Here is a 15,578-nt window from a genome sequence, read left to right as displayed (position 1 = left end):
TATTTAGAGGCAACTTTGCAAACCAAATTCATGTTGCCGTATTTATTTTAAGGAGAAGGGGCTATTACTTGGCAGCCCTTATAAACAAGCTTGATCTCCACGACCGTTTGAATATAAAGCAACCTTGTGAAGAGGCTTTTCTTTGGGTAGATTGCTCTGACCTTCGTGCCAGGAGGGCGTTCATCTCCTCCATCAGTCCTCCACTCCCACCACTCGTTCGGTTGGCTTCATTCTTGGTACCCGAAGAGCTGTCCTCAGGCTGGCATCCAGAAAGGACAGGTCAGCAACTACTTGTCACTTTCAGTACAAACACTTTAGATGGCGTCTCAGTCAAGATCAGAAGACATGGTCATGATATGTTTCAGCCAAACCTTATAAAATGCAAAGTTACGGTCTTACCCTTTGGACACGGCGTAGTTTGGCCCCAGCGATCATTGCTGCGAGACCCGTTGGTGCAGGTGCCTCGTCCCCCTGGTTGCCTCCTCCTATAGGCAGCGGAGGAGGGAGAGGAGGCTGGGGGCCCGCTGCGGATGGCGGCGGGGGCCCCGGTGGTGGCGGAGGAGGGGGAGGGCCGCCCATGTTTGCAGGGGGAGGTACTACGGGTGGAGCTACGGAGAGCACAGCAGGGTGGCCTTGGAAAGGAGAACCTGGAAACAACGAGTAAAACATGATGAACACTTTATTTACGGCATGATACTGGTAACGGTGCTTTAATTATTTGTGGTGTGAGTGAGAAAGTGGGAATTGTGTGTTTGTTGTGTGTGTGTGTGTACCTGAGTTGGAGGACCGCCGTTCCCGCTCCATGTGTGCCTGCATCTGCTGCTGCTGTTCCATCATTTGCCTAAAGGCAAAGGAAGACAACCCAGAGGTTCACTCGGCATCAAAAAAATGTAATAATTAAATATTCAATTCAGCCACAGAAACCATTGGGACAACCCTTTTATACACGGACAGAGAAAAGTCTAAAAAGCTGAGGATTTTTGAGGACTCCACTCATTACGGGCCAGCATGTTTCCCAATGGAAACATGCAATGAAAATTAAATAAAAAAAATGGAAATGTGGCAGAAATGAAAATGAATAAAAAAAAATGTTTTGGGGGGTTGTTGCGCTATTTTTAGTCAGGACAAAGGTCTGACTTAAAAATCCAGGTAAATGCAGAATGTTTCTGCAGTCTACTTATTTTGGTGCTTAAATGATAAATCTGTTCCTCATTTAAATCAAAGGCTGAGATCATTCTGGAGCAAGCCCTCATTTTAAGCGATCTAAAACTTTCGGAGAGGCTGCCTTTTAATCACAACGAAAACATCTGCTAACCAACAACACCCCTTCATCTCAGCAATTCTCTCTTATGAAAATAACTCCCCTCTCCTCTCTTTCTTGAAGTCTTTTTTGTGGTATATGCCCTTTTGTAGAGCACAAAGCAGATGTATGTCACACCCCAGGAGAGAAGGGAAGGAGACAGTTCGTGGGGAGGAAGCGAAGTTATCCAGCTGTGAGTTGGACAGGAGAAGAGCTGAGACAGCAGAGCCTCTAAATGTGACAGCAGAGCTGCAGCTGAAGAGCGCGTCCACCGAGAAACACACACACAGACCTGAAACGTGTTGTGTGTGCGCACCCCAATCCTGGGAACAGTTTAGCAGACAGGGGATCTGGCTGAGCCACAACCCTACAAATTCTACAATTCGTGTTTTGTATTCGCATCAGCCAATGAGATAAGCAAGGGTAGACTTAGAAACTGAAACACTGCAAGACCCAGTTGCATCCGTCAATCCATCCATCCGTATCATCTCTGCATCCCTGAGTTCATTTTTTTTTTTTTTTTTTTGCTTTGTGAGATCTATCCAGAACACAAGTCAGTATGCATGCAGCAAAATCCACGAGCTGTAAACATTTCAGATGTCAGCCCTAAATGTCACATCACTACTGCAGAGCTCTAAATATAGCCGAGGAACCTTTCTTCCTTTCCAGCGGTTCAGTCTGTTTTCTTGTGCTCTGCCCTCCTCTGGAAATGATAGCTTATTTTTTTTTTTTTTAGAAGTGCAGACATACTGCGAGAATACAACGGCAATTAAATGCCAGTGCTGTTTATTTTCTTCTACTTAAGAGTCCACGCAAAATCTAATCTCATCAGAAGCCTGTAAGATAACAGTCAATGTTCTTACTAACCCCAACCCCAGCCAGAGTCATGGAGAGCTATCCGTTAAGTACAGCTGTAGCGTATTTTAGATCAACACTTTTAGTCTTAATTTACTTTATTCAACATAAATAACTGGAAACGAATTAAAAGCCTAAAGAGACGAACAGTATGAGTTGCATTTAACCTGAATGCTGCCTTGCAACAAGATGGTTGAAATCCCAGCGAAGGGCTTTCCCTGTGCGATAGATAGATAGATAGATAGATAGATAGATAGATAGATAGATAGATAGATAGATAGATAGATAGATAGATAGATAGATAGATAACAGTACCCACCCCACTGTCATACCGCAAGGAGACGTGCATATAGAACATGGATGGATGGATGGATGGATGGATGCATGGAAGACTGCATTTTTAAGCACATTATGTTTACTGAACATTAGCGACTATAAGTGCCATGTGCTTTGATTCTTTTCTGCACAAATTTGCCACATTATTGAGATGCTGCCCCGCTCACCCACTCCTGGGTTAATGGTTTCAAATAAGTCCTTCAGCATTTAAAAAAAAAAAAACTAATAATAAAACTAATCATATTCCAAAAATATTGAGACCAGGCTCTGAGTTTATGCAGTTATAAGCATAAGCCTGTGAACTAAACGAACGATTTAACGTTAGTTCTTCCCCTCAGATTTATGTTTCAAAGCCTCAAGTAGCAAGTTTAAACCGAGAGGCTTTATATTGTGAAGTTACAGACATATAACCCCTGCATCATTGTGCCCCCATTAGTGTGTTCCCAGGAAAGAGGCTTCACCTTGCTCGCTGAGCTTCAATCTCATCTGAAGTGGGGCCGTTCTGGACCTGACGTTGGAGAGCTGGACCTGCAGGATTAAAGAAAAGCAGAGGCAGAGAGAGAAATACATGATAAAGCAAAGCCGTGCTTAATAATCCATTACCAGCGCTTTAATGTTCATTATAATTAGTGCCAGTCAAGACAATTAACCACGAAGTGACAGGGAATGAAACAGGAATTAACCATTTTGTCACCTCCTTGTGGGGTACTGACTAATGCTGGATGAAAACCATATTAATCAGCACTTTAAATGAGTGTAAATTGATTTATCAAGCCTTTCTGAAGGCAAGTTAAACACCCCAGAAACATGCTCTTTGGCTTTATCGTTCATAACAGACAATCTGGTTCCTACAGCATGAAAAGCTTTGCAAAAGTATTACAACAAAATATCCTTTTTGTCCCATAGTGTCCCATAGTGGGGAAATTCGTCCCTCTCTAAGGATTTCCACTTCCCAAAAGCAAACCTCAGTTTCTTTTACTGAAATCGTATTTGATGGACCAACACAAAGTAGTGCATAATTGTGATGTAAAAGGAAGAGGATTCATATTTTTTTGGTACACAGAGTATGGATGTCACCACTGCATACCTACCTAGACATAACCATCTACCTAATCTGAGAGGCCAGGTAAAGCTTGATCAGAGAAGCAGTCGAATCCCATGGTATCTCTGGAGGAGCTGCAGAGATCCACAGCTCATGGTCGGAAATGTGGACAGGGTGGCTTTTAGATCGGCACTCCTCAAATCTGGCTTTATGGAAGTGTGGCAGCTTGAGTGTTATTGTTGAACGAAAAAAGCCAGGATGCACCATTTGCACTTTACAACCGGACTACGACAATTTGTGTTCTCTTTTGAATGAGTTGGAGGACCGAGTCGACTGCTCAATGTTGCACAAGCGCATCAGGAAATCACTTCAAGCTTGTGGTTATCTTGACTGGGCGTTTTTTCAAGTCGGCCAACAAAACTAGCAGACAAAAAAAAAAACAGCGCTGTGTCTAACACAGGGGAGAAAACAGAGAGAAACAAAAACATTGTCATACCATGTGTGTAAAGAGTTTCTCAATACACAACATACCAGTAAATCCTAAACCTAAGAACAAGAGAGGCATAACCGACTCCAGTAGGGCCGGTCTTCGGCATGCTGTACATCTGTCCCTGCTCCGACACATTTATTTATTTGCGGCTGTGTTGAACCAGGCCAACACATAAAACATGCGGGACACCGTCCCTTCAAGACTGCTTTTGTACAGCACCACTATAAGACCAAAAAAACGGTTCATCCTAAAGACAGCACACCGTAACCACAGCTGAGCGGCGTTGTGTGTGCGGTCCATTGCAGCAAGGACTGCTTAGACTCCTACATTGGAGAAACAACAGCTACATAAATGCGTGGCACAGCACAGGAGGGTCAGCAGCTCGGGGCAAGATTCAGCTGTCCACTTGCACCTCAAGAGCAAAGGACACACTTTTGATGACTATGGTGTCCAGATTTTGGACAGGGAGAACAGATGGTTTGAAAGAGGGGGGAATGGAGTCATCTTTAACAAAAGAGAAAAAGCCAACTCTTAACGGGGGGTTGTGGTACCAATTCGTAAAACTCAGTCTTAAAACTCATTCCAAAGAGATTACTTAGGCAGTCTCATCACGATTCAAGTACTCAACTCACACTGACCAATAGCCTCCAGCGACCCAGGACAATGACGGGTGGGTCATTGATTTTCTTCTGACCTGGAATGCGCCCAGGTAGATGGGCCTCCATGTGTCTAAAAACAGCAGCGCTTCAACTACTGGTTGTTCAATTGTGAGCCCTCAGACTTGACAAAGACTCCTGGATATGCATGAGACGTTTTCAGATAAAACACTGAGTGAAAGTCCGGTTGCCTCCGAACTAAGCCCGCTTGTGGTTGCCGTGACCCGGATAACTGAGAATTTGCACAGGCAGTTGTATCACTTCCTTTCCACTTCCCAGAAATATTCCTGCTTTGGTTTAGTCTATCCCATAACATCCCAGTTGAAAACAGTAACGTTTATGGCTGTAATATGAAAAAATGAGAAGAAGTTCAAGGGGTATGATTACCTTTGCAACTCGCTCTATAGTAGGGCAAATGTGACTAAAGAGCCCGTAAGATACTGTCGAAAAGTCTCCTCCTCCTTATTTCTGCTCTTTTCTTACTGTTTGTGCTGTGGAGTGCCTGCAGTGTAATCCCTTTAACTCCATTAGGGAGATCTGCAGATGAAGAGCCAGATACGCTGTGTGATTAATTCAAGACACGATAAGACGGGTGCAAAAGCCACTCCAGCTGAGGGATTACAATCAAATCAGAGGGATTCATCATCTTTTTACAATAGAGCCTCCCGATTTGATTGAATTCCTCAGGCAATGTTATCAAATGTGCCACTCCAAAGAACCATTCCGAATATATCAATAAGAAAGAAATGCTTCTTTAAAAAAAATAAGTAATAGAATGATAAATGATCGTGATCACTGGATGTTTAAGTGTTTCACGGATTCCTCTGTATTGAGCTCATTGCTTATTTTTATTTTTTTCTAAGAGAGAACTATGAAACAAAACAGAGCCAAAAGCTGTTTTACACTGACCACATCCTGTTTTGTCTAGCGAACATTGTGCTTTACATAATAGAGTTACAGCTCCAGAGTCAGACTGTGTTCAGGGTCAGCACTCTCTCCACCGCTTACCGCTCTGATGGAAGTGGCTTTGGCGGACCCACTGCACTAATGGCTGCCATTGATCAAGTAACACAGATCTCAAAATAACACAGGCGGAATTAAAGACGAGAGTCAAACCTGGTGTCAGATGGATTACCTGATTTATGTGAGCACAGTGTGCCCAGTGTTCACCTTGCAAAGAAAAAAGCTTGTTTCCATATTTTCATGCATATGCGGCTGCTATTTTAAGACATAAACATCAGAACATGGTCCTTTGTTTCAACGGAGCCAGTCTGAAATTTACTTGACCCTCATTAATAGTACTTTTATAGGGTCCAAGTTACATACTATGACTTTACAAATTTCTACACCAGTAGCTTCCTCTAGTTTCATACAAAGATTTTTTTTTTTTATAAAACTATTGCACCCTATGGGCTTATTATATTTTATTTACATGTTTTACTCTTTGTTTTTGCTCTATTTGTTAGTAACACAACCATAACAAGACCACACTACTGGAAACACAATATGGCGCAGTGAGTAAACAAGGAGAAGCAATGGAGCTGAGTGAGTCAGCAACGTCCAGCGGAGGTGCGAAAAGAAAGAGGCTAAGTAACCCTAGCCTTGTAGGTCGGGTTGGTCTTCGATCACACCGAGCTGTCTCTTTACTGCGATGCATTGCAGGATGCTCTGCTGGCTCACAGTGGCTGTGGAAATTGTCTCCATCTTGCCTTCTGATGGTTCTGCAGTACTGCTGACAGATGGCAAAACACTGTTTATGTCTGCTAATTGCACACGGGGCAAAGTTTTTCTCAGGCTCAAGAAGGCCTAAGTAAACCCTATCAGGACGAACGCTTGCCCTATATTGTTTTATTTGAAACACTGAATTTGTGTTGTTTTGTGTTTTTATGGTCATAGTACATGACATTCTTGCCCTTTAAGAGCTTTAATTCAAGTAGTAAGTTAGTATAAGTATTACATGTTAAGTTTTCTTTTTCAGATAGACATTTTAAATAAAAGGTTAAAGCGTGACCATACACACAAATGAGAATATATTCTGTCTTCTTTCTATCTTCTACATAATTTTGATTCCTTGGCTGATGTATTCTGCTGTAGTCTCTTTGCTATCTCCCTTACAAGTACAAAAATATGAGATTGTATGCTGATGATACTGCAGTTCTTGATTGGGTGTAATGCAATGTTTAGTATAGGAATATTTTAATCTGCCTCTGTGATCATCATTGGGACTGAAGGCCCACATTCACTCTGCAAGAACCGTCAAAGTTTTCTGTTCAATTGTCCTGAGTAGAAAAAAAGAATATTCCTTTTTTTGGCCAGGACATATAAAAATACTTCATCAGAAACTCAGCAATGCAGAACTCCTGGAAAGGCTGCAATTGCAAAATGTTCACTTTTCCACGTTAACCACGCCCAGTTGAAATACCCAACCAATCACACAACTGTTCTTGGACACCACACAAGAAAAACAAGTTCTGGCAGATGACGTGTCAAGAACGACCTGAAAGAACTCCCAAATCATGGTGGTGAGAAAAGAATGACATCTTTTCTCACCACCCTGAGAGAAGAAAACGGTCGGTACAGACCTTTAATGTGGAACAACCTACAGCAATGACTTATAAACTTTCTGTAACAAGTACCATCCCAAGTAATGCTTAGTTTTCCAAGAAGCATCCTGTTGACAGACATTTTGGAGCAGTAGTTCAAGAAAGAGAGAAAGAGATCATACCCAAGAACAATGCTGGAATGGTTGAAACTGTAAAGTTGAAATTTCAAAGTTTCAAGTTGAAAGAATTTGTATAATGGCCAAAGTCAGGATTCCAAGTTGGAAACCTCGAGGTTTCTCATCAACCCTGACCTGAAAGTCCAACATGGTTGCCTTTATTTTACTAAAGCTTATCGATAGCTGCATTAAGAAGGTATATATGCTTTTCTTATGATTTGTATCTCATTAAGTCTCTCAAACACACTACGATACAATGTGCTTTTTTTAAACATGTAGAAAGGGTTTGAAAGAACAAAATCCAGCGAAATACAGCGTTTTTTGCATGTTTCACTAATAATATTTACCTGGGTTACAGAGCTCAACAATGAACTAATCCCACTGGTTTTCAAACTGGAAATTATATATTGGTTAAGTTGGAGTTGATGTAACTTTCTCATCAAGTTAGCGTAAACGGTCACCAGCTTTATCCCTATAGTCCACTGTTGCCCACTGCTGTTTGGACTGAAAAATCTCCAATAAATGTCCCTTTTATGAGGTCATTGTTGAATACAATTTGTTTGAACATTTCTGTTTTTTGCCTGTTGGTGCTTGGCACCTCCACATCACAGTTAATTTGCTCGTATTTACCTTGCAAATAATTAAGTACCACAACTGATAGCAATAGTCAAGGCAGTCTGAGAACCATGGTTCAACAGTGTTTGTTCAGGTGTGAATATGTCTCCTTGACTTGAATATTTAAAAGGAATTAGAAGCTGAATTAGAAATGGGCAGATTTCCAGTTAAAAGCTCATTTTTTTTCTTATACTTTCGTTTTTCATTCATACTTTTCTGCATCACTGCTACGTTTTGGCAAATGTCAACTTGGGTCTAATCAAATTTTCTGGTAATGATTCCTGACTTTGTCTTACATTTAGTCAATTTAGCAACCTTAAAAGCAACAAGTTAAGCATGATTTTAACACAGACAGGAACACACAGCAGACACACTTTTACCTACATGACATGCTGAAGAAGAGAAACCGGCCGTGGCAGAGACAGAAACACTGACAGACGCACTCTCCTCTGACCATCTCTTGGCTTTAGCTACCTTTAGTCCTCCTCCTCATCATCCTCATTGTCCCCGTCCATCACTTTCCTCCCCGTGTTTCTCCCTCTCCTCACCTGTCCTCCTTCCTTCCCTCCTCCCCTCTCTCTTCCCCTCAGTCAACAGTATCTTCTGTCATCTTCATGCAACCGACACCGGTGGCAGCAGCAGCCGCGTAGCGAGCATCTCTGGTTCATGTTTCAAAAGGTCGAGTTTGTAGGCTGTCCATAAGATAGGATTCATGTCACTCATCAAGGCTGATATGTCAGCAACTGCTTTATAATGTTAAGTGTCCACTTTTTTTTATCTACATATTACAATTCAACCAGTTTAGAGAAGAAAAAAAAATGTGTTGCATAATCACATTAGGCTTTGAAGAAAAAAGAATCCACCTCTACCAGACACGACAAGAAAGAAATAGAAATAGAGTTGCTTAGATATTTTAGATTTGTTTTGTATAAGTTATTACGTTTTACAGTGATAAGATCAACGCATATTTCAGCAGATTTGAACATTAAAAAGACATAACAAGTCTCATATATGAGGTATCATTACATATTAGATACCTCATATTAGTAAATGTTTATTAGAACTGAAAAAACATGATAAAAGAGCAGTGTTTTTTTCTCATTTATCACTCTTGATGTATCTTTCAATTTATCTATCAATCATCCAGGAGGAAATTTCAACGAGGGTTTATTGCTATAAATATCTCACACAACATTTTGCTGTAAAGGATTTCATAAAAATGTTAGTACCGACTAGCCATATAACTTTCTTTGGATAAAAGCCTGATTTATGGTCAAATACATTATTTCAATAAATACACCCAGTTATACATATACGGTTAATTACAGAACCCTGCCGTATTCCAGCCATGAGAAGTTGCTTGGTAGCACCATATAATACAGACAGAACTTTCCTGGAACTTCGAGGTTACTTTCTTGATCTTTCCTGAACTTCACATGTTACTTTAACAGAACATACCCGGTACTTTCCTGGAACGACCATGAAACGTACTGGTTACTTTCCTAAAAAAAAAAATCCCCAGGTACCTTTCTGCATATTGTGCATAACTTACTTGTAACTTTGACCAGGTAATCCCTGGTTCTCTTCATTTACTTCAGCTCTGACAAAGTTACTTACCGGAAAAGTACAGGCTGTATTTTGTGCATCCATTTTTTTGTTGTGTTTATTTGTTTTTTTTAGTTAGTGCTAAATATCCTACATTTTTGCAAATAAAAATGACCTTGGTTCTTTCAGTAAAAAGTTCTGTAATTTGATCCAAAGAAGGATTTGTTAGACTTTCAGGGAGTTTTGCTTTAAAACAGTAATAAAGTCAGAGCTGGTAGGGACCACGCTGATGTTTGTGTGGGTTAATTTAGCCCAGGTGCTGCAGTAAATCCATCACAAACTGTAGGATTTACTCTCATTGAGGACAAAAGGTCACGCTGGATCATCCCTCACCACTAGAGGGGGTAGGAGACACACCTGCTTGGACAGGAAGAAAACACATTTTCTTTATGGCTTTCCCGCTTTTTTATCATCCGTTCTAGGTCAAAGAGCGTATTTCTTCCTTTTTGCTTCCCATGTAAACATGCAATTCTAAGCCGCTAATACTGTGCTTCCTGTATAGTGCCTACTCGTGTAATATCTATTGTGAGCTCGTACTTGGCTGCTGCCAGTCGAGCCTCCGTCCCATGTCATTAAGCAGATGAAAAAAAGGTCCGCTCTCTAGCACGGGACCCAGGGGAGATCTTCTCAATGACTCATTCAAATTAAGAGACTGGAGGGGGACGGCAGGGGACAGACACACACTGCTGCTACTGCTGTTGCTGCTGCTGCTGCTGCTGCTGGGGAAATGAGCGGCAAGCTGTGAAAGTCACTCAGTCTCTGCCTCGTACTGTCGCTCCGCACTTCATACTTGCCTGTTTCTCTCTTTGTGACTAACCCAGACATGCACAGAGGGCACTGCGGGGCAAACTGAACATCTCACATGTGTATTTCAATGCTGACAGGCAGCTGTTTTTCAATGGTGCGAGATAAGGAAGCAAACAGGAGCGGTCCAATTAGCCACAGCACCGATGAACCCCTGACGACCCCCCCGCCACTATCAATGTTATCAATTGCACTGGCCTCCCTCTGTTCTGTTATGTCTGTGAATATCGTCAGCCTGAGTTTGTTAGAGGTCACTGTTACCAAGCGTAGCTGCATTTTGACAGCTCTAATCACGCTCGCAGAGGTTGCTGGACTCTTTAAGTCAGCAGTTCTGGCTCATTTGGTGAGGATGCTGTGTCATGAAGCAGGCAGCAGCTAGGTGATGGTGCAGGAGTTTCACTGATCTATGCTTAAGGTCTCAGGATACAGCTACCGACAAATCAAAGAGATCTCAGCAACGGCCATCCTGTGCCAAAACTCAGAATTAACCGACCAAAGAAGGCCCCTATTAGATAAAGGATAGACTTTTTATGAGGAGGCCCTACTGCAACTCTTCCAGGAGCTATCCTGAAACTGACAGCAGAGGTAAAGTGAGCCATCTGCCCTTCAATCTGCTGACTAACAAAAACGCTGCTTCTAGCTTGCCAAATATAGCCTAATAAAAGGAGTTTTAAAACCTTAGTTTTCAAAATACCTTGGTATACTGTGATACTAGTAAAATTGCCAATATTTTGAACATAGATTTTAAAACCAACACGTTTTTTTTATAACTGTGGGTTTCTATTTTGACTTATCTTAAAGGCATTAAATCTTGGAATGTCCAAAACAGGAAAACTCCACTTTAGTTTTTTTTTTTTTTATGCAGCATTTTGCCTCAGGACTGAAATCAATCTTCATGGTTTATTCTAATACAGAAATAGCTCTTCACACAGTTTATGCCCTTTATTTTGTAAAACAAGTCTTTTACAAAATAAAGGATAATATAATTTGCTGATAATAAGAACTTGACAGCGAAAGCCTTCTCTTTTTTGCAGACTGCAAATACTAGACAAACATCTTTCCTCCGATGTGGAAATTGTTACAACAGCAGTGTGTCAGGGCATCAGAAGTGGGCCAGTCTGAGTATAAAGTGCATGTTAGATGAGCGGTGAAGCCATACCTCCATCCTGAGCGCTGAGTACGTTGAGGGCAAAGAGCATGGCGTTGGAGAAGGTGGTGGCCTCCTCCTTGCTGGCGAAATTGAGGCCGTAGACCTGCCTGGCGTCCCTCCATTGGTGAAAGGTCGGGGTGGCTTGGTTGTACTTGAGACCTTTCACTATAGAGTAGTTGATAACCACCTGCAAGAAAAGCAGGAGTGGGTCAGAGGAAGTAATGAAAAACCTTTTTAAACATGTGTATGAGAAATGTGATTTTATACATCTAACGTTGGAAAAGTAGGGTTGGGGAATTGACGTTGCTGCTTTGCTGATGACTCAACTTTTCTTAAAAGAGAAAAGAAAATACCATTAGTCCCTAGGGCTCATTGCTAGGTACATGAAACAATCAATGTATTTTGAGTAAAGTTTTTAATGAAGCTTTAACAATAAGATTTGTCACTTTCTATGTGCAGCCACCTCAAAGGATCGTCATATCAACAAAAGTTAATTTCTTCAATTACTTCAATTCAAAAAGACAAATTCATAGGGATTCCTTACAAACAAAGAGATTCCCGCCATGTATTTATTTTTGTTCATTTTAATATCCAAGACGTAACAGCTTATTAGAACCCAATGTTCAAATTCTCAGTAAAATTTTTATATTTTTCCTACAGAAATGTTGGCCCACACGACTGTGGGGGAGGCTGCTGATGTCCCGGTGGTCCTACAGGCTGCCAAGGATATATAAAAAGGTAAGCAGCACAAGGTCATTGCTAAACAAGCTGGCTGTTCTTTCTTATCCAAGCAAATTAATGGAAAGTTATTGTAGTAGAAAAGGTGCGCAAGCAACAGGGACAACCACAGCAGTGAGAGGCTTGTGATCCAGAGTCCTCTTATGACTTTCAAGCAGATTCATTAGGCTCTGACTGAGGTTGCTCTACAATTAAATTGGCCTTATAAACGACAAGTAAGTATTTATTAAACCTGTTAAAAATCTACCTTTAAATACTTTACAAAGCAATAATAAGCAGATATTAGTTCATGCAGAAATGGATTAAACTCAGCCAGATTCATCAGTGTTTGAAATGGGCCTTGTAGCAGCTTTATAGCTGCTTATTGATCATTTCTGAGGAATTTAAAATGGGTTATTACCAGGAATGTAAACTAGTAAAGGAGTCTTTATAGTGTTAGTATTCTAGTAAAGTGTAGACCTTCAACCCTCATCTGTCACTGAGTCTCAATGAAATGAGTCAGTTCAAGGACTATTGGTGATCAGTGTAGCCTTGACTGACGGCCCTGGCTAAATATTTGCGTGTACGTAGGCTAATCATTTCGGCATGTGTGTGTAAACAGTGTACAAATCAAATGCATTGAAATGAGCCCCTGCATGAGTGGTGTGAGTATTTTCCATTGAACTCAAGCTGACTGTCGCTAATGTGGCCATATTGAACGATGCTCTGTTCAGCAGTGAAGGGCTGCTGTAAACGGCAAGTGGGATGAAAAACTTTGTCCGCTTCATGGAGAAAGGATCGTCAATATTTCTCTGATTACCAGCTGCTGCATGGTCAGACTGTTACACAGACCTCTTCGTGTATCACTTTTACCATCTGACATTTGTAAATTTCTTAGCCTTTATTGCCATTGTACATGTGCATGAAAGAGTGTCTTTCACTGAGAAAAATGTGAGTTTTTTTTTTCTGTTTACAGCTGATTATATCAAAGCCAAGCATTGGGTTTGTTGTGTTCTTAGAGTGATTGCCATTAGAACGTTTTTTGTGTGAAGCAAATATTAATGTGGGCTGCTTTCTTGCAGTTTATATAAGACAACAGAATAGAGGAGAATCAAACAGATGCAACGTAAACTGGTATAATGAATATAATGTAATTAAAACAACAATAAACAGATGAAATCATGTATCAGAGGATAAACCTATTCCTAAATGACTTAATCACATATAAATGTACACAAAGGGGAATCTGTGCAAGATGGCACTCTAAATTTAACACAGACCTTGTAATAGTTAATATATATATATATATATATATATATATATATATATATATATATATATATATATATATATATATATATATATATATATATATATATATATATAATAGATTCTAAAATAGTTTTACTATCTATCATTAAGAGTAATTAATCGTAATCCATGAACCTCCCAGAGACTCCTGTAATCTGTGTGAGCTGGATCTAGTAAGAGTTCATGTAAAAGTCAGTGCTATATATAAAACAATATTTGTAGTGGGCATTTATTTATTTTTTCCAGGAATGTTGTACTTTATAATGGTTCCAAGCTGACACTTTACAATATTTATATATCTAAGATGCACATTCTTATTTGAAGCATCCTGCTATACACAACAACGTCAATATAATTTCTATAATTTTTGCAAATATTATGAAAAAACACGATAAAGAAAAAGCTTTTGGAAGGTGGTAACTAAACAGAACCTTTTTATTCCTAATATTTTTTTATTTCATTTTATTATATATTTGTTGAAGAAACAGAGAAAAGCAATTAAAAGTTGTGATAACATGTTTGGCTGGCGCAACAAGTCAGTTGTTTTAAGTGATAAATAGCTTTTTTACATATCAGTGCCAGTCTACCTGAAAAAAATCATGGATTGAAATTAATTTAAAATACAAATAAAAGGGAAAAAACATATTTTTTTCTATTCATAAACCTAGATGGATGTGCTTTTTTTAGTTAATCGCACACAGATGCACGCATTTGTGCCTATGTATCTACACAGCTATATATAGATCTCCATCTTTTGTTTTTTGGATAAATCTCTCAGTGGGAATCCAGCACAGCCTAATTGTGTCTCAGGCTTCCCGCGGCCTCACTGCTGTTGTTACCTGCTGGTCTTGCAGCTTGACGCCCACCACTCTGAAGGTGTTGCTGGCAGTGTTGTGGTAGATGTTGATGCGGCTGAACCCCTGCTGGCCAGGCTTGATGGGGACCCACTTCTTGCTGGTGTCATCGTAGACCATGACGGAGGCCCGCGCCTGGCAGATGCTCTGCTCACTGGGAAGGACAAATGGACGCAGGTTTATGGACATTTAGGTGCTTCTTAATCTCTTTATTAACATGCATAATGTTGTAAAAGAATTAGGACAATTTTGAGGTTTTCAGAGAAGTTCTAAGTTTAATGTTTGTGGGTTTATACATTGTTGTATATCTGCCGTATATACATTTTTTATAAAAACAGCAAAATATCCAAAGTTTGCACATGTGATATTTGTAAACATATAAAATATCATCTGGCACTCCTAAAAGAGATTCAACATTTCAAAATCTTTGAATTACTAAATATGCGTTCGAAAGCACCATACCGTAGCCATACCATATTTACTTCTAAAACACTTAAAATGCAATATAGCAGCCGGCCGAAGTGTTGTACAAATGTAAAAACAAAGAACCACAATAAAACAGTAAAATAAATATGCAAAAATATAAATCAAAATATCCCAACTATGAAGAAAGGGTGCCATATCAAGACACAGACATTAACTCACTCTGGGTTGAAAGCCAAAGAGAAATAATGTGTTTTATACAAGTTTTAAAAACAGAAAGAGATAGGGCCTGCCTGACCATCAGTGGCAGCTCATTCCACAATTTAGGAACCAGAGCTGCAACGGCTCTGTCTCCTTGGGATTTATAAAAGGTACTCGGAACTGCTAAAAGCATCTGGTCGGATGATCTGACCGCACATGATGGCATATAAAGGTGCAACAGTTCAGACAAATGAGAAGGGCTAAGACCATTCAAAGACTTAAAAAACAACAAAATAAATTTAAATGGATTCCAAACTGAATAGAAAGCCAATGAGAGGACACCAAAACCTGAGTTATGTGCTCTCGTCTACCTGCACCAGTTAAAAATCGTGCAAAAGCACTTTGTACCAACTGTAAACGTAAGAGGGAGGCATGAATAACTCCGATCAAAACAGTTGCAGTAATCCAGATGTTGAGCAATTAAACCGTGGATCACTGTT

At 40.1% G+C, this 15,578-nt stretch overlaps 1 protein-coding gene across 3 annotated transcripts in view; it reads right to left on the bottom strand.

The window, feature by feature from the left end:
• evlb (Enah/Vasp-like b) overlaps positions 1–15,578 on the bottom strand; it is a 51,054-nt gene that overhangs the window by 4,683 nt on the left and 30,793 nt on the right. For all 3 annotated transcript variants that reach the window (XM_012866735.3, XM_021318607.2, XM_012866734.3), the window contains exons 2-7: positions 14,440–14,608; positions 11,582–11,759; positions 2,953–3,019; positions 774–841; positions 400–647; positions 162–259 (exon numbers count right to left, since the gene is read on the bottom strand). In XM_012866735.3, the coding sequence (XP_012722189.2) occupies positions 162–259; positions 400–647; positions 774–841; positions 2,953–3,019; positions 11,582–11,759; positions 14,440–14,608 (828 nt within the window). The remainder of the gene's footprint in view (positions 1–161; positions 260–399; positions 648–773; positions 842–2,952; positions 3,020–11,581; positions 11,760–14,439; positions 14,609–15,578) is intronic.

The sequence above is a fragment of the Fundulus heteroclitus genome, unplaced genomic scaffold (assembly GCF_011125445.2).
Source record: "Fundulus heteroclitus isolate FHET01 unplaced genomic scaffold, MU-UCD_Fhet_4.1 scaffold_76, whole genome shotgun sequence".
NCBI classification, from domain to species: Eukaryota; Metazoa; Chordata; class Actinopteri; order Cyprinodontiformes; family Fundulidae; genus Fundulus; species Fundulus heteroclitus.
This window is presented reverse-complemented; position numbering and strand designations above follow the sequence as displayed.